General features: G+C 41.1%; 1 protein-coding gene and 1 non-coding gene across 3 annotated transcripts in view; both read left to right on the forward strand.

The window, feature by feature from the left end:
* The first annotated feature begins 296 nt into the window (after positions 1 to 296).
* The window catches only part of MBD2 (methyl-CpG binding domain protein 2), a 70,362-nt gene continuing 51,414 nt past the window's right edge, over positions 297 to 19,244 (forward strand). The window contains exon 1 of one of the 2 annotated variants that reach the window (XM_073006285.1): positions 297 to 1,025. In XM_073006285.1, coding sequence (XP_072862386.1) covers positions 481 to 1,025 — 545 coding nt within the window. In that variant the 5' untranslated portion in view covers positions 297 to 480. The remainder of the gene's footprint in view (positions 1,026 to 19,244) is intronic. The other variant, XM_007973967.3, reaches the window with a different exon arrangement.
* LOC119618683 (small nucleolar RNA SNORA30/SNORA37 family) lies at positions 2,629 to 2,757 on the forward strand. Its single transcript, XR_005235053.1, has one exon. It is a non-coding gene; the product is annotated as a small nucleolar RNA SNORA30/SNORA37 family (small nucleolar RNA).

The raw sequence follows: 19,244 nt of genomic DNA on the forward strand, positions 1-19,244 counted from the left end.
TGTGCAGAGAGGCGGGAAAAGGGGCTATGATCCCCTTAAATGAATAGCCGAGTTAGTGAGTATATAAGATCTATTTTGCTTGTTATTCATTAATTGGGAAGCAAACATAGGTAAAATCACATAATGGTGGAGATTACCCCGTATGAAACAAACTGACCACAGTCACTATGACACCTCCAGCTGGTGACTAGCCTGATCAACCTTCCCGGATCCGCGCGCCCAGTCGGGGCCCGGGCCGGAAAAGCGCGGCAGAGGGCGTGGCCCCGAGGAGGCGGAGACAAGATGGCCGCCCAGAGCGCTTGGAGGACCTAAGAGGCGGTGGCCGGGGCCACGCCCCGGGCAGAAGGGCCGCTCTGTGCGCGCCCGCTCTATGATGCTTGCGCGCGTCCCCCGCGCGCCGCGCTGCGGGCGGGGCGGGTCTCCGGGATTCCAAGGGCTCGGTTACGGAAGAAGCGCAGCGCCGGCTGGGGAGGGGGCTGGATGCGCGCGCACCCGGGGGGAGGCCGCTGCTGCCCGGAGCAGGAGGAGGGGGAGAGCGCGGCGGGCGGCAGCGGCGCTGGCGGCGACTCCGCCATAGAGCAGGGGGGCCAGGGCAGCGCGCTCGCCCCGTCCCCGGTGAGCGGCGTGCGCAGGGAAGGCGCTCGGGGCGGCGGCCGTGGCCGGGGGCGGTGGAAGCAGGCGGGCCGGGGCGGCGGCGTCTGTGGCCGTGGCCGGGGCCGGGGCCGTGGCCGGGGACGGGGACGGGGCCGGGGCCGGGGCCGCGGCCGTCCCCCGAGTGGCGGCAGCGGCCTTGGCGGCGACGGCGGCGGCTGCGGCGGCGGCGGCGGCAGCGGTGGCGGCGGCGCCCCCCGGCGGGAGCCGGTCCCTTTCCCGTCGGGGAGCGCGGGGCCGGGGCCCAGGGGATCCCGGGCCACGGAGAGCGGGAAGAGGATGGACTGCCCTGCCCTCCCCCCCGGATGGAAGAAGGAGGAAGTGATCCGAAAATCAGGGCTAAGTGCTGGCAAGAGCGATGTCTACTACTTCAGGTACCTCCCTGGGGGGAGGGGGTCAGGGGTCAAGAGCGGGCCTGGACAGGGTATGCCAGGATGAGAGCTGGGGCCCTGGGGGCATGTGGCAAGGACAAGCTGGTTTGGTGGCGGAACTCTTGGGTGAGAGTTGACCCCAGTGCGGTGGGAGGCAGTGTCAAAAGGTGAGGGCCCGCAAGAGTGAATCTTATGTGGAAGACGTCAGGGAATATGGTTGGCGAATAGAGGGTTACCCTGGCAGGATGGTTAGTCCACTGAAGGGTTAAAAGGAGGTGTAATTCATCGAAACTATAAAACCCAGTCACTGTTGGCTCCTGTCCCAGCCTGTCCCAGATTCATCATCACAAGTGTTTAATCATGCACATGTGGAAGAATTAGCTATCTCCAGTAACACGGTTTCATTTACTTCATCCAAGAAAGTTTTGCATAAAGCAGCTATTTGGAATGCCTGAAGTTGTTTTGGAACTTCCTTGGTTTTGCAGAATATACTCTTTTGAAACTGACACACTGTACTAAGTTTTTAGATTCCTAGACTGAAATTTCCTCCCCAGGGAACATTTGTCACTATCTGGAGACATTTTCGGTTCTCACACCTGGGGAGGGTGTGATACTGGCATCTAGTGGGTAGAGGCCAGAGATGCTGCTACATATTCGATAATACGAAGAAGCTCCCACAACAAAAAATGATCTGGCCCAAAATGTCACCTGTACTGAGGTTGAGACATCCTGTTTTAAATGATTCAAGGTTTTTCACCTTAATGTGATCTTGCACTGCCGTGGTCATGCCACTCATGTCTTTAGTTTGTGTGACCCAGTAAGCTCAAGAAAGTGCCTATGGCAGTTGACATCCGTGGACTTAATACACATTTACTAAATTTTTTAATAAGCCATCCTATTGATAGAAGATAATATAAACTTGTATTCAGTAGTTTGGAGATTCGTGTTTGTGGAGTGATTGAAGCATTTTTCAGGGTATGTATATGTATATGGCTATTGGAGACAATTGTCATTTAGCTATTGTAATAATGTTAATGAAGGATTTCCTGTCCTCTACAAGAAGTTCTGGGAAAATGTGTCTGTACACATACCATGCTTATGAACTGAAAATACTTTTAACTAGATTGAAAAGGTTAAAGAAATGTACATACACATGTATACACACGTATGTGCACACAAGAATGTGATTACTGCTTGTGCAGCACGTAAATACGAACACATTCCTGGTGGTTGCTATATATGGATGAGTAGTTGTAGTGAGTTCACTTCACCTCAGCTAAAAAACAAAATAAGAGTGATGTTTCATTAGAACTTAGTTTTCCACTTGATCTGGACCCTCATCTTGAAACCTCATATGATAAAATGGAGGACTTATTTTAAATATATGAAGGTGATATTCGCCTGTGGTCCCAGTTACTCACGGGACTGGGGCTAGAGAATATCTTGAGTCCCCGAGTTCGAGGCTGCAGTAACCTATGATTGTGCCTGGGCGATAGAGTGAAACCCCATCTCTTTAAAGAAAAAAAAGAAAAAAGAAAAAGTGTGATAGTCTTGGTTTGTATTTCCTCGTAATTAAATATTTGATTTAATGATAAGAAAGTTATTGTGAGCACTTTCACAGGTCCTCCCTCAGGGTGTGGGGCCAGGATTTGGTAGCTGGTGCTAAGAGAAAACCTTTGATGGCATCCTTGTCCTGGGACTGTGCCAGTGGCAGCTGTCATTCAATGGGACAATTTCTTCTGATTAAAAAAAAAGTTATTGTGGTTAAAAAAAGATTAGTCCTCTCAAGTTCATTAGTTTCATTTAGTGCTGTTCATAATTGTCCATTTTCTAGTATTCTTTCATTAACAGAGCATTCTGTTTTCTTTGTAAGCAGGCAGTCTTCATAACCTTCTGTGAACTATGTGCTGATGTCTTATAGGCAATTATATTTGACAAAATTATTCTGTGTCTGTGATTGAACTCCTTGAGGAATAGATGACTAGTTTGTTCGCAGTAGAACATCTTAAACTTTGAATTTTACTCCTTATGGTAGTTCTCCTGGGATATGGTTTGTTTGGTTTTGGGATGATGTATTTGTTCAGACTAACTTTGGGTATTGCAAAGCTTTTTGTTTGTTGGTTTTTCTTGTAGTTGGAAAAGTTATTTCAAGAAGTCAAGATTGTTGTTGTACTCATTTGGATTTGTGGCCACTTAACATTTTCTTGAATGTGTTGTAAATTTTCTGATGTTAAATTTATTTTATTTTTTTTTGAGATGGAGTCTCGCTCTGTCGCCCAGGCTGGAGTGCAGTGGCGCGATCTTGGTTCATTGCAACCTCCACCTCTCGGGTTCAAGTGATTCTTCTGTGTCAGCCTCCCAAGTAGCTGGAACTACAGGTGCCTGCCACCATGCCCGGCTAATTTTTGTATTTTTAGTAGAGACGGGGTTTCTCAGTATTGGTCAGGCTGGTGTTGAACTCCTGACTTTGTGATCCACCCACCTCGGCCTCCCAAAGTGCTGGGATTACAGGCGTGAGCCACCAGGCCTGGCCATTAAATTTTTAAATACAAACTTAATAAGTTTTTTTTTTTTTTTTTTATTTGAGACGTAGTCTTGCTCTGTCACCCAGGCTAGAGTGCAGTAGTGTGATCTCAGCTCACTACAAGCTCTGCTTCCCAGGTTTGCCATTCTCCTGCCTCAGCCTTCTGAGTAGGTGGGCGCCCGCCATCACACCCGGCTATTTTTTGTATTTTTTAGTAGAAACGGGGTTTCACGGTGTTAGCCAGGATGGTCTCGATCTCCTGACCTTGTGATCTGCCCACCCGGGCCTCCCAAAGTGCTGGGATTACAGGCATGAGCCATTGAGTCCCCCCTCCCCCGATATGATCAATTTAAAACAAACTTTCTAAACAAATTCATCTTAAGGCAAGTCGCAAGCCAGTATAGTGGTAGTTACTCTCTATGATTTGCCTTTTACTTGTTTATGTAAAATGGAAAGGACACATTGAACAGATTTATGCCAAACCTGTTTCGTTCAGGGCCTAAAGGAGCATTGTCTGCTGTTTATTTACTGTCTACAGAGGTTCAGTTACTTTGCAGGATTGTTAACAACCAGTCTTGTTTTTCTTCTGAAAGGTTACATTCTGAGCCAGTAAGGTATATGTATGTAGCATAATATGATGATTGTGATACAGTAGTTAATTTGACTTGTGACTGTAGCTTTCTGTGATGAATGATGGCGGTCACTTATTGTAAAGAAAGACAAATTATTTTTCAGCTTACAGTGTCACTGCTTTACGTATTAGTGTCCCCATGTATACTCCACCCTTTAAAAATTCCATTAGTTCACCGAACACCCACTATCTGCTAAAAGTGGGTTAAGAGTTAATTCTCCTGTTGGTAATGTGAACACCTGCACCCAGTTGTTCACACAGATTCTAATAATACTAACCCCTGAATTAGCCTGCCCCTGGGGAGATTAATTTAAACAAATCTGTGCCTGTTAATGTAGGGTGTGGCAGGCACTTATTAATTGGACTGAAATTAAGCTCATCGAGAAAGCCTCAAATTTTGGTAGTATGTTTTTTGGCTGCTTTTTTGAAACTGCCAAGTTCTAATAGGAAGGAGTGCCCCTAGTTGCCAGTTAAGCAATGTAATTATAGCTTCTGTCAGGATTACTGATAGTGTTGTGGCGGTTCATATATTATCATACAGTGTGTTTGTTTAAGAGAATGTCGTTTGACTGGATCCATTGGTGTATTTTCTGAAAAAGTTTGTTGCCATCATTTGAAACCATTATTTGAACAGTAATTTTCTAACTTGTCTTCTTGACTCCTGTCATTTCTAGTGGCTTGCATAACACTTGCTGATTGATATTTTTGAAATATTTTCTTCCTCACATAGTCTTTGTTTAGTACCCCTCTCCTGCCCTTTTTAAAAAATCAAGTCTAGGCTGGGCGCCGTGGCTCATGCCTGTAATCCCAGCACTTTGGGAGGCTGAGGCAGGTGGATCACGAGGTCAGGAGATCGAGACCATTCTGGCTAACACGGTGAAACCCTGTCTCTACTAAAAATACAAAAAAAAATATAGCCAGGCGTGGTGGTGGACGCCTGTAGTCTCAGCTGCTTGGGAGTCTGAGGCAGGAGATAGGCGTGTTGTCCCAGCTGCCTGGGAGGTGGAGCTTGCAGGGAGCCGAGATCACGCCACTGCATTGCAGCCTGGGCAACAGAGCGAAACACAGTCTCAAAAATGTGTGTGTGTGTGTGTGCGCGTGCACCATTTGTTGCTAAAGACTAGTATGATACTTCAAGAGCATGAATTCTCAATCACTGAGGTTCAACCATGGTCCTCCCCTCATCTTGGTTTGCCTTTAAAAACAAACAAACAAAAAACAAATGGACCCTCCATGTAGGTTCTGTAGAAAACTGACTGAGTGGACCCAGGTAAGGAATGTGACCATTGTCACAGTTCTTACATATTTGAATTAGTCTTCTTGGCTTTCAATAAAAAGCCTTTTCTGATATTGTCCTCTTTCTCATTATTTCTATGTAGTTAAACTTGGTGTCCCTTGTATAACTTTCATATTCATTTACTTAGAACTTCTGGCTTTCTCACATAGCTGTTTTTCCCCTCAACACAATGCTGAACACACAGGTGCTAAATAAGGATTTATCAATTGATATTCCACCTAGCATTTTGTAAAACAAGCCTTAAAATGACTTCGTAGTTTTTGCTTTATTTCTGTTCCTGTGGTAGTGTGTTGGGATAAAATTGGTTGAGATATTTTATTAATAAGGCTACATGTTTTGTAGTTTCTAGTTTTCATCATCAATGTGAGGGTACTGCAGAAAGCCTTTCTCTGGGATTTTGAATATTAGAGATACAGTGAAAATGGAAAATAGGATGCTCATAGTGCACAGACACAAGTGAGAAATTGGCATTTGAATTTCATCGACTGTATAACATAGAGTAAAGTAGTGTAGGGTCTTCTGTGCCTTAATTCTATGTGTATTTGTGTTACAGCTCTCAGAATTTTGGCAGCTGTTAGTATTATTTTGCTAAATGCTTTACATGAATTGTCATATTGTGGTTTTTTTTTTTTTTTTTTTTTGAGACGAAGTCTCACTTTGTTGCCTAGGCTGGAGTGCAATGGCGCAATGTCAGCTCACTGCAACCTCTGCCTCCTGGGTTCAAGCGATTCTCCTATCTCAGCCTCCTGAGTAGCTGGGATTACAGGTGCACACCACCACGCCCGGCTGATTTTGGTATTTTTAGTAGAGACGAGGTTTCACCATGTTGGTCAGGCTGGTCTTGAACCCCTGACCTTGTGATCCGCCCGCCTCAGCCTCCCAAAGTGCTAGGATTACAGGCGTGAGCCACCGTGCCCGGCCTATCATATTGGATTCTTATAACCCTATGAAACATAGGTACAATTATCTCCATTTTACAGATGGGGAGTTAGCAAAGGGAAGTAGCGTGCTTGGGGTTGTATAGCTGGTAAGTTCAAAGTTACAATCCTGAAGCAGGTGGTTTAACCTCAGAACTCCTAACCACCATGCTCTGTTGCACAGCATAGAGATCCCTACTTGTATTCTCAAATATTACAACACCCCATGTCTAATCTACTTTATTGGGCTTAGTGTGCCATTAAAATAATGTGATTATTTACTATTATGCTTGTATCCTGAAGATGTCAAAGGGTAAATTTTAAATCCTATTTGATAGTGAAGCTATTGTACCAAAGGATAACCCTCCAGCTTTATATAATCCTGGAGGGGAAAAAAAAGTAATAAATCCGCATAATTAAAGCAGTATTGTTCTGGGTAATAAAAGTGATCAATTTGTTCAAAAATATTCTCTCTTTGATAAATGTTCAACCTAGGATTACCCTGTTATTTCTCAGATATTGAGGTTTGAGATACAGTTGAAATACACCCTACAGATCAATTTTTTAAAAATCTCTAGTTGGAGGAAGGAAAGAAATGCATTATTTATTAAGAGCTTAATTGCATAATAGAAAATTTGTCTTGCTTTTAGTCTTTTCTCTTGATGTTGTGTGATTGAAGCCTGCATCCAGAAATGAAAGACATAGGTGTGGTGGAGATTATGCTCTGATACATTTTCCTTAGCTGTACTATCACATCTTTTTGTGAGATGCCAAAGGAATTTTTGTTAGGGTGCAGCATTGCTGTCTGTCCTGCATCTGATTTTTAGAATCTGGCATGCAAAGTCTCACCTGCCCCAACACCCACAATACCTGTATTAGAGGAAATACATAGCTCAAAGGAACTGATGCATATACATTCTAAAAATACTGTCCAACAGAAATTGGTAGATTTTTTTCACATTGCTTTTTAAAATGTTATTAATGAGATACACAGTCATTTTTTCATAATTTAATTTTAATGGAATTTTAAAGGAAGTGATGCTTTTTTTGATTTTGTTTTTTAGATTCTATAGTGGGGCTCATAGACGTTCATAACTCTTTCACTCATGTTTAAAATCTTCTCAAGACTTGCATGATGAATTAGAAATAAACGATAAACTCTTCCTGGATTTAGTGTTTGGCTGGGAATCTTAATGCCTCTTACAGCTTTTGCATATTGATCTTTCATTGTTCTTTGCCATTTCCAGTGAGAAATGATGGGGAAAATTTTGTAATATGATGTTTTACTTAATTTTATCAGAACTTCTAAAAACTAAAACTTCCCAAGGAAGGAGAATAAAATTATGGAATAGAATGAAGTTTGAATAATATCTGCAGATTTCATGATTTTGTCCTGTCTTCTTTCTCAGTATAATACAAATTCAAACTCATTTTGAGAACTTGGTGTACATAAACTCCATGTGAATATAAATACTAAAACTTAAAATTAGATTTTAAAATTGAACACTTAGGACTTCTAGGAATAATTGAATGTTTTACAGATGTGAGGAAGAACATCATCCCCCTATTTTATTTTATTTTATTTTATTTTATTTTATTTTATTTTATTTTGAGATGGAGTTTTGCTCTTGTTGCCCAGACTGGAGTGCAGTGGTATGATCTCCACTCACTGCACCCTCTGCCTCCTGGATTCAAGTGATTCTCCTGCCTCAGCCTCCCAAATAGCTGGGATTACAGGCACATGCCATCATGCCTGGCTAATTTTATATTTTTTAGTAGATGGGATTTCACCATGTTGGCCAGGCTGGTCTTGAAGTCCTGAACTCAGGTGATCCGCCTGCCTTGGCCTCCCAAAATGCTAAGATTACAGGCGTGTGAATGCTGAGATTACAGGCATGAGACACCGCGCCTGGCCCATCATCCCCTTTTGAAGATTTTTTGTTAAATGCTGTATCTTGGTATTCTTTTCTTTGTTATTTTTACAGTGGAAGAATGCATAGATAAGCAAGGATGAATGTCGCTAAAATTCTTTTTAATAGGCATTCATCTCTTTTAAAAAGCCTTTCCTAGAGTCCCCTAGCAGAAATGGGAAGCTCCTATGGCATTTGAGTATAATTCTGTTAACTCTTACCACATTTGCTTTAAGAAATAGCTGGCAAGTCTTTGTTGCCCATGAGATTCTGAACCTCCTCAAGGTCAGGAGCTGCTTCTGATTCATTTTTGAATCTTCAGTATCCAGCACAGTCCCAGGTATAATATGGAACATTTTTGATAAATCCTTGTTAAATGAAGCAAATAGTAAATACATTTCTCTATTAATCAAAAAACTTACGGTTAATCTGGCTGTGTACATAGGCCTGCCTACCCTTATAGGGGCTGTTTTATGTCCCCTGCAGTTACCAGCATCCTGCCTTGCACTAAATCAGATATGCAAATATTGAGTAGCTGAAGTAAATGTAATTTTTTTCCTCAAACTTGTATATGTGTAGTGTTGATATATATGTATTACCTATAGGCTTTTACATCTAAAATGATTTATAGGACTTTTGATTTCATTTTTAATATTAAAATTCTTTTATATTTTGCTTGAAAAAAATCTACAAGGGCTGGGCATGGTGGCTCATGCCTGTAATTCCAGCACTTTGGGAGGCTGAGGTGGGTGGATCACCTGAGGTCAGGAGTTCGAGACCAGCCTGACCAACATGGTGAAACTCCATCTCTACTAAGAAATACAAGAAAAATTAGCCGGGCGTGGTAGCTGGTGCCTGTAATCCCAGCTATTCAGGAGGCTGAGGCAGGAGAGTCGCTTGAACCTGGGAGGTGGAGTTTGCAGTGAGCTGAGATCTTGCCATTGCACTCCAAACTGGGCAACAAGAGCAAAACTCCGTCTCAAGAAAATAAAAAAATAAAAATAAATAAAAAAGAAAAGTAAATAAAAAAAAGAAAAAGGCGGGGCACAGTGGCTCACGCCTGTAATCCCAGCACTTTGGGAGGCCGAGGCAGACAGATCACAAGGTCAGGAGATCGAGACCAGCCTGACCAACATGGTGAAACCACTTCTCTACTAAAAATACAAAAATTAGCTGGGCGTGATGGCATGCACGTGTAATCCGAGCTACTTGGGAGGCTGAGGCAGGAGCATCGCTTGAACCCAGGGAGTTGGAGATTGCAGCTAGCTGAGATCGTGCCACTGCACTCCAGCCTGGCAGCAGAGGGAGACTCCATCTCAAAAAAAAAAAAGAAAAAAACATATCTTCAGAAATTGCTTTTGTATCATCTTGGAAGGCTATATTTCTATCTAATTTTAACTAATTTATTTTTTCCTTTGCTATAAACGTGAAGCATTTGTTACAGTATCTTGAAAGTAGAGTGGTCTGTATTAAAAAAGAAGAGAAAAATGAAGTAAAAGTGGATATACAAAAAACATGTTGCAACTTTTTAGTACCAGATTCCTGAGTCACATAAACTTACCCTGTCAAGTTACCGTAACAGTTTCCAAATGCTTTCCTTATACTTGCGGACTTAAGTATTCGAGGACCAGTACATGTGCGCACAGACCACACTTCGGTTGTCCTGGTTTAGAATAAACAATGGGAACTTTTGAGTCAAAAGATTTGGGCTTGTATCTTGCTTTACTGTGTTAATCTTGGATGGATACGTTTTTGTAAGCCAAATCTAGTGTAAGAATTCTACCTCATGGAGGCCAGGCACAGTGGCTCATGCCTGTAATCTCAGCACTTTGGGAGGCCAAGGCGGGCGGATCACGAGGTCAGGAGATTGAGACCATCCTGGCTAACACAGTGAAACCCCATCTCTACTAAAAATTACAAAAAATTAGCTGGGCATGGTGGTGGGCGCCTGTAGTCCCAGCTACTTGGGAGGCTGAGGCAGGAGAATGGTGTGAACCTGGGAGGTGGAGCTTGCAGTGAGCCGAGATTGCGCCACTGCACTCCAGCCTGGGTGACAGAGCTAGACTCTGTCTCAAAAATAAAATAAAATAAAATAAAATAAATAAATGAATAAAAGAATTCTACCTCGTGGAATTTTTTTATGATTAAATGTGCTTGCCATGTGTAGGTGGTTAGTGCATCAGTAAAGTGTTAGCTCCTTTCTCTTCTTTTAATTAGACAACAGAAATAGAAGCGCATGCTTTGTATTTATGTGAAGGTTTACTGTCTTTTGTTGTATTTTGAATGTGATTAGGGCAGACCTTAGGTTATAAAGGTTCCCCAGAGTTTAAAAAAAATATTATCTATGGGTCAGGTATGGTGGCACATACCGGTAATCCCAGCAGGAGGATCGCTTGAGGACAGGAGTTTCAGACCAGCCTGGCTAACATAGTGAGACTCTTGTCCCTACAAAATTTTTTTTTAAATTAGCTGGGCATGTTGGCCTGAGCCTATACTCCCAGCTACTCTGGAGGCTGAGGTGGGAGGATTCCTTCAGTGGAAGAGTTCAAGGCTGTAGTTAACCACAGTTGCTCCGCTGCACTCCAGCCTGGGCGACAGAATGAGACCCTGTCTCAAAAAAAAAAAAGATATATATATATATATACACACACACACACACACATATATATATAATATGTATGGGTTATAAAAGTAACCCATGCTCAGTGGGAAAGTTGGGAAAATATAGAAGAGGATAGCGAAGTAAGGACAGTCATTATTATAGTCCCAAAGAGAACTACTATTTTATCAGGCAATGTTTGTTGTTGAAAGAAAGAAAGAGAGAAAGAGGGAGAAGAAGAGAAGAGAAAAGAGAACCACTGTTAATTTTGACATAGTAGCTTCCAGTCTGGTTTTTGGGCATTTTTGTTTAAGTAAATACTAATATGTGTGTGTATGTATATATGTAAGATATATGTATAAGGATATATATGTGTATACACACACACACACATATACCTACATACACACACTTTTAATTATGGAAAAGTTCAGACATAGGCAAAAATAGATGGAAAAGTATAATTAATCCCTATATAGTCATCCAGTTTTAACAGTTACCAACTCCTGGCCAGTCTTGTTTTATCTGTATTCACCCCATTCTCCCCAGTTATATTTTGAAATAATTCCTAAACATGCTTAATTTCTGAAAGTGTTGTAGTAGTGTCCAGTCCCCAATTCAACCAAAATAACCAGTGTTTTTCTTTTTTCCTTTCTCAGAAAGCAAATGCCTTAAGGATGAGACTAGGTAGAATTCTACATATGGCTCATTTTTCACATTTTAGTGGCACACCCTGGTTTTTAATTTTTTAACAAACTGATACCGAACAGTGGTCCCCACCTTTTTTGGCACCAGGGACCAGTTTTATGGAAGATGGTTTTTCCATGGATCCCGAATGGTTTTGGGATGTAACTGATCCACCTCTGATAATCAGGCATTAGTTAGATTCTCATAAGGACCATGCAACCTAGATCCCTCACATGCACAGTTCACCATAGGTTCATGCTCCTATGAGAATCTAAAGCTGCCACTGATCTGACAGGAGGCAGAGCTCACGCTATAATGCTCGTCTCCTGCTGTGCCTCCTGGTTCTTAACGGACCATGGTCAGTGTCCAGGGCTAGGGCTTAGGGATCCCTGAAATAGAGATAATACTATTAACTATAGTAATTTACTGTAGTAAATTTTTTCCTTATTCATACTTTAAAAATAATTCTCCCCACCCCCACCCCCTGCCGCCGCCCCCTGTAATCCTTCCCACTCAACCCCACTGCCAAGGAATTTTTTTAAATTTTTGTTTTGAGACAGGGTCTTGCTTTGTTGCCCAGGCTGGAGTGCAGTGTTGTGATCATTGCTCACTGCAGTGTCGACCTCCCAGGGTCAAGCAATCCTTTCACCTTAGCCTCCTGAGTAGCTGGGACTACAGGCACGTGCCACCATGCTTGGCTAATTTTAGTGTTTTTTGTAGAGGCTGAGTTTCGCCTTTTTTGCCCAGGCTTGTCTTGAACTCCTGGCTTAAGTGATCTGCCCACCTCGGCCTCCCAGAGTACTGGGATTATAGGTGTGAGCCACTTTGCCTGACCAGCAAATTCTTTAATGCTCAAATTTACTTGCCCAGAGTCTTGATTTTTTAAAAGCTTTCCTATTTTGGGGGCAAATCTTCAGCTAGCATACTTAATGTTTAAACAAAATAGAGAAATTTTCTTACATACATACAAAAGTAGTGGGAACTACCCAGCTTAAACAGTTTGTCAACACATGGTCAATCTTATTTCATCCCTATCCCAATTTACTACTCCTGACCCAACCTTCATTATTTGAAGCAAATCAGACATCGAATAAGTTCATTCATAAGTAAGTATTCAGTATGCTATTTGAGAAGATTTAACTTGTGAAAATTTTCTAGCAATGCAGAACTCTGTGTTTCAAAGCTAGAATGAGGCCAACAGGCAGTTCATGACTATTTGCCTAACGTAGGCAATAATTACTATATGGGTTCGGAGGAAAGAAAATTCCTATTACTGGGTTCTGTGAAGGCTTTATGGAAGAGGTAGTATATAAAGTGGATTGGTATTTCTGGGCTCTTGGAGACTGGGCATAGCATCATGCATTATGGACCAAGTAAAAGACATGGTTCTTGCAAAAAACTGTGGAAGCCATTTAGACTATTCAGAATAGAGTGATTAAACCAATATAGCTAGAGCAAAGGTCACTAGGTAAGAGTGGAAAGTAGGGTTGAAAGGTTAAGAGGAGGCCATAGCACCAACATAGAGAAATCCCGTCTCTACTAAAAATACAAAAAATTAGCTGGGCATGGTGGCGGGCTCCTGTAATCCCAGCTACTTGGGAGGCTGAGGCAGGAGAATCGCTTGAAGCCAGGAGGCGGAGGTTGCAGTGAGCTGAGATCCCACCTCTGCACTCCAGCCTGGGCGACAGTGCGAGACTCCATCTCAAAAAAATTTTTTTAAAAAAGCGATGAGGCCATAGGAAAAAGGATCTAAAACGCAGGCCTAAGATGTTTGGCTCTCTTTTTTGCTAATGGGGTAAAAGTCCACTGAAAGCTGTTAAGCCAGAGCTGTGTCAAAGTGGTGTAAATTTTAGGAAGGGCCATGTGGATAGTGTAGAATGCAAAGAGACTAGCAAAATTAGCTTATCATGGTGATTTAGACCTGAGGTGATGCAGACGATTTGGGCAGTGGCAATGGAAAGGAAGGCTGGGTTTAAAGGTGATCACTTAGAAAGTGATCAGACATGGGAGATATGAATAAAATAAGAGTAGATAAAATCTATCAGGGACAAGCTGTAGAAGAGTGCTGAGGATGGTGCATTGTAGGAAAGCCCTACATTTAAAGATTAAGGGGAAAGGAGTTAAGGAGGTTTGGGGAGCTGACTTAGGTAGGCTTTTCTCTTGGGGGTGTGTGTGTGTGTGTGTGTGTGTGTAGCAGTGGACATTCTTTCACTTTAGCGAGTTTCTGATTGTTTTGTATCTAAGTACAAAACACTAACTCTAATTTCATGTTTTTAGTCTCAGATGAAATTTGATTTCTCAAGAAAATTGTTATTTAAAGTTAGGGAAATGTTTCTTTGAATACTTAGTCTTGTAAGTAAGAAGTAAGCGTTAACATTTAAAGAAATTTAAAAAAAAAGAAAGTTGATGTTTCTTTTAGTCTCAACATTTCCAGTGCTGTAGCTTATAGAATTTTTAGTATGGAGATTTTTTTTATTCCCCATAAAGTATTTTCTGATACTGATGGGAAGTGATGTGCCTCTGAACATGCTGTTTAGCTGTCTAGCTAGCCATCTGCCATCTGTGACACCCCTTGTCACTCACAGTCCATTTCATCTTATTCCAATCTGGTGGCTGCTACCCCCATCGTGTTAGAAATTGATTTGAAAATAGACTTGTGTTTATTTAAACCTCTGGTCTCCTCATAATGGTTTGACTGAACATTATGATTATCCATGTTATCAAAGAAACAAGAAAAAGTATCTTCTATATTAGAGTAGTAGTTTCAGAGTAGAGTTTCACATGCAAGCAGCAGGTCTTCTGGAGATATAATTTTATGTCATAGACTGAGAGGGCATATTATAGTTGTCTAACTCAGGTAATGGTAATTACAAGTAAGTTCATAGTGCAACAAATTGTGAATACCACTAAATTAAAGTGAGCGTAATTGGAGTATTTCTGGTTTCAATTACTTTTTTTTTTTTTTTTTTTAAGATTTGAAAATCAGTTGCCACATAAAATTCCTTTCTTCTTGATAATAGAAACTTCTAATAGAAACATTAAAACTGCTAAGATGGAGTCAGGCTTAAAAATTGCTTTAAACAGTTTAATTGAAATGAAAAGAGGTCAAGACATAGTTTAAGTGATGACGTTTATTTTTGTTATTTTTATTTTTAAGTGATGAAATGTTCTTATGTGAACGGGAAAGATACAATTCATGTTTTGATTTTCAATTAGTATGTTTCTTCAGGGCTTTCTTCAGAGTTTATTTAAATAGTAGGTAGAAGAAGTTAAAGGTGTGATCACAGTTGGTTCAGGAATGGTATATCTAGGGGGCAGTTGATAGGGAATTTTTTTTTGTGGTTGAAAGTGAAATAGTATTTCATTACTGGGATTAGAAGTAATCATAATGGGCAGAGAAAACTGAAAATGACTAATATCCTTTACTCAGTCATCTAGAGTTAAACAGGTTTTGAACTTCCCTAAGTTACGAATTGATGCTTTTAAAATAAAAGCTTAGTCACTTTCAGTCTTGGTGTTTCTGAGATCAGGGCCTACAGCAGCCATTATTGAAGGTAGATAGGTGATTAAATTTAATCACTTTGGGTAAGAGTAGAACTTAGGTGACAGTCTTTTTGTTCATCTAGCATTTATTTCCTTAGTTTGCCTCTCCCAAGGTCAGTTTGCCCCTGTATAGATGGTGTGTATCTCATCTCATGGGCAGAATTCCTACTTAACCATTCCCTTGGGCCTTGCCGTCCTCCATGTTTGCTTTCAACTCCTGAAGAGTAAGGTCTCTGGCCTAAAATCCCCTGGGGCAGCCGGGTTGACTTCCCTTAAAGCACCACACACAGACTGTAGCAGTTACGGAGAAGAAAATGGCTTGTAGTACTGTTTTCTGAAGGCAGCAGTATGTATGACAGATACTTGTAGCTATCCAATACAGATGTTTCATAGAATTCCATCTGTAAGACAGGAAATGGTGATTCATTATGAATAAGAATTTGCTGGTTACTAGCGAATATTCCAGCTTTCTTTTGAATATGCTAATAGTTAAAACTTCTACCTTTTTTCCTTCATTGCTAATTTAGTTTATTAGTAGAGGATGTCTAGCCTTTTTGTTTATAATAAATACCTTCCATTTCTTTTTTTTTTTTTTTTTTTGAGATGGAGTCTCACTCTATTGCCCAGGCTGGAGTGCAGTAGCACAGTCTCAGCTCACTGCAACCTCCACCTCCCAGGTTCAAGCGATTCTACTGCCTCAGCCTCCCAAGTAGCTGGGATTACAGGTGCACGCTGCCACACTGGGCAAATTTTTTGTATTTTAGTAGAGACGGAGTTTCACCGTGTTGGCCCAGGCTGGTCTCAAACTCCTGAGCTCAGGCAGTCTGCCCTCCTTAGCCTCCCAAAGTGCTGGGATTACAGGTGTGAGCCACTGTGCCTGGCCCCCCATTTTCATTTTTAAAATCAATAAACATAGAAATAATATGAAGCCGCGTTAAACTGCTAATAAACTGCTAATCTAGATGATAAACATAAGCGATCACATTTCGTGAGTATAGCCTTTTAATTGAGTTCAAATTATCTTGATTTGGGAGAGAGGTATCTAAAATGAACTGATCGCTAATGAGTTTTGTTCTGTAGAGGAACATCGTACTGAGGCTCTATTATGTTTTCAGCTGCAGTGGATAACTGACATTTCAACTGTTAAATGAGGAACTACTTATTGCAGGTTTAATTTGTGAAGTTTGTCAATTGATTCCCTCATAAATAGCTTGCTATTTGTTCGCTAAGCCATATGCTAAGAGCAGTGTGCTTATCTTTTTGGTAAGAGTTACTGCCTGAACATTTCATCTTGTGGAAAATGAATCTGTTGAAATATGGGTTCTACTCTTGAACTGTTTTTTATTGCACTATCTGAGGGATAACTGAGAATTGTCATTTTATTTTATTTTATTTTATTTTATTGAGACAGAGTTTTGCTCGTTGCCTAGGCTGGAGTGCAGTGGCACGATCTCGGCTCACCGCAACCTCTGCCTCCTGGGTTCAAGCGATTCTCCTGCCTCAGCCTCCTGAGTAGCTGGGGTTACAGGCATGCGCCACCACACCTAGCTAATTTTCTATTTTTAGTAGAGATAGGTTTTCTCCATGTTGATCAGGCTGGTCTCAAACTCCCGAACTCAGGTGATCTGCCCACCTCGGCCTCCCAAAGTGCTGGGATTACAAGCATGAGCCACCGTGCCTGGCCACGGAATTGTCATTTTATTTTGTGGAGAGATTTTGTTTATTCATTTTTTGTGGTATGTTAACTAGTTTATCAGAATCTTGTTTACCAATAACTTGAGTATCTGATAATAAGGACCATATGGCTATTGCAGCTTTTTTTTTTTTTTGAGATGGAGTCTCGCTCTGTCGCCCAGGCTGGAGTGCAGTGGCGCGATCTTGGCTCACTACAAGCCCCGCCTTGCGGGTTTACGCTATTTTCCTGCTTCAGCCTCCTGAGTAGCTGGGATCACAGGCGCCTGCCACCACGCCCTGCTAATTTTTTTGTATTTTTAGTAGAGACAGGGTTTCACCATGTTAGCCAGGATGATCTCGATCTCCTGACCTCGTGATCCGCCTGCCTTGGCCTCCCAGAGTGCTGGGATTACAGGCGTGAGCCACCATGTCCAGCTATTGCAGCTTTTTATAAGTGACATAATAGCAGAGTAATCTTTACTAATGTTTCATATTAATTTAGGTCATTAGTATAATGACAAAGTATAATACTTTATTTCTTATGTGGTAAAACACATTAATGAAAATGTTTTCTAGCTTAGTTTTAAAAATTGTATGCCATATAACTTAAATAAGCGATAGTATTTATCTCATTGTGTCTGCAAAAACCACATCGTTTAGTATTGAACTGATAAGGTTTTTTGCTCTCAGAAAGTTACCTTGTTCAGTGCTAGCCTTTAATGGTGTTTGAAGTTTAAAAGTGACATTGTTGTTTGACTCAGCAAGGAAATATATAGGAATTATTGTAATGAAAATAGAATTTCGGGTGGTAGTAGATTATTTCTGACTTGAATTGGAGAATCTCAGAAGACTTCCTAGTGGAAGTGGAGCACATTTTAGCCGGGCTTGGAGGATTTAATAGCCTTTTGATAGGCAGGATGTTTCTGTGCTCATCCTTCCATCTGCAAAGACATGACTGGAAGATTCAAAGGTATATGGCATATTTTGGTGATTTAGAGTTTGGAATGTAGGCCACCAAGGCTGGTGGGAAAAAAGTCTGGAAAGAAAATATAACAGACGTAAAGCTTTTGATGGCTTATTAAGGAGTTGAAGCTTTTTTGTCAACATTGAGGAACCTGAACGTTTAGAACTTGGTACTGGATGTGTGACTGAGACATGGGGGTGCTGAAGGATTGTAATGTGGCCTTCTAGCTTGGAGAATGAAGTGCTAAGTGGACAGCAGTGCTGCTGACACAGGTGTGGAGTATAGAAGATCAGGTTTTGGGGGTGGAACTGTGTTGTGTGGTGGGCAGAGATGATTCAAGTTTTGGACAATATTGCGAGTGACTTGCTGTTTTATTTTGTGATACTGAGTATTCTGGAAATCCAGGTTAGAGTTGGAGTTGAGCTTTGCTTGTGTGGGATCCCGTACTCTCTCCTCTGGTGCTTTCTTGTATTGTTCTTGTTGTTACTGGTTGTTATCTTCATCTGCCTGCTGAACTCTATACCTTGAATTGTGTTTCAGGAGTACTTAAGTCATGTGGTTGTGGAAAAAGAATGTCGATAGGATCTTCAGTTGTCTTGAAGTGTGTTGGGACAGACTACCAAAGAGTTTGTGACAAGTCAGGGGTGTATTGCTGTGGATTTGACCCAGAGAGAAGTTTTCTTGTTCCAAGAGAATATTTATTGCTTGATCTCTCAGCCTTTTTCCTTTTATCTTCTTATGAGTTATTTTTCTTTTATTGTGGTCACTTGGTGCAAGGTTAAGTTCTAAATGTGACACATTGACTTCTTTGAGAAGTATTCTAGAATTCTCACAATTTTCTTGTGACATACCACGCTGACTTTGTTCTAGCACATTTATTTTATTCAGAAAATTTATTAGGTGAGACTTTGGGGCATTATTCCTATAAAAAAATTTCTTACAGATTAATGCCACACAGGAAAAAATGTTTTTGGGAAAGACATTTTCCCTCCATATAATTCTGGCATTTTTGTAACTTTCCAGCTTTAGCGGTATTACTTACCAGAAGTAAATTATTCTTCATGTGCTTCCCTAAGGGAGGAGTTTGGCTAACAAAACTCATGTCAGCATGGTACAAGCACGTTCACAAATATTTGCTCTAGTTTTCTCATTTCAGTAGTATTAGCATTTAAATATTGTCAAGATTTAAGAATTTTTTTATTGTGAGTGTTATGAGCCCAAATATGATATAGATTCCACATATTTGTGTGTGTGTGTGTGTCTCTGTGTGTGTGTTTTAAACAAGGGTTGCTGACTTCAGATTAATTTGTTATCAAGTTTTTTTCTGATTATTGCTGGCATAGTTGTATATGTAATACTTGCAGGGAAAAAAAGCATTTCAAAATCAATTTGGAAAGGAAGTTTGTGAGATTGAAGACATTTTTAGTATACCTGTTATGCTGTGCATGAAGTTTGGATTTAGGTTCTCACAGTAGT

The sequence above is a fragment of the Chlorocebus sabaeus genome, chromosome 18 (assembly GCF_047675955.1).
Source record: "Chlorocebus sabaeus isolate Y175 chromosome 18, mChlSab1.0.hap1, whole genome shotgun sequence".
Taxonomy (NCBI): domain Eukaryota; kingdom Metazoa; phylum Chordata; class Mammalia; order Primates; family Cercopithecidae; genus Chlorocebus; species Chlorocebus sabaeus.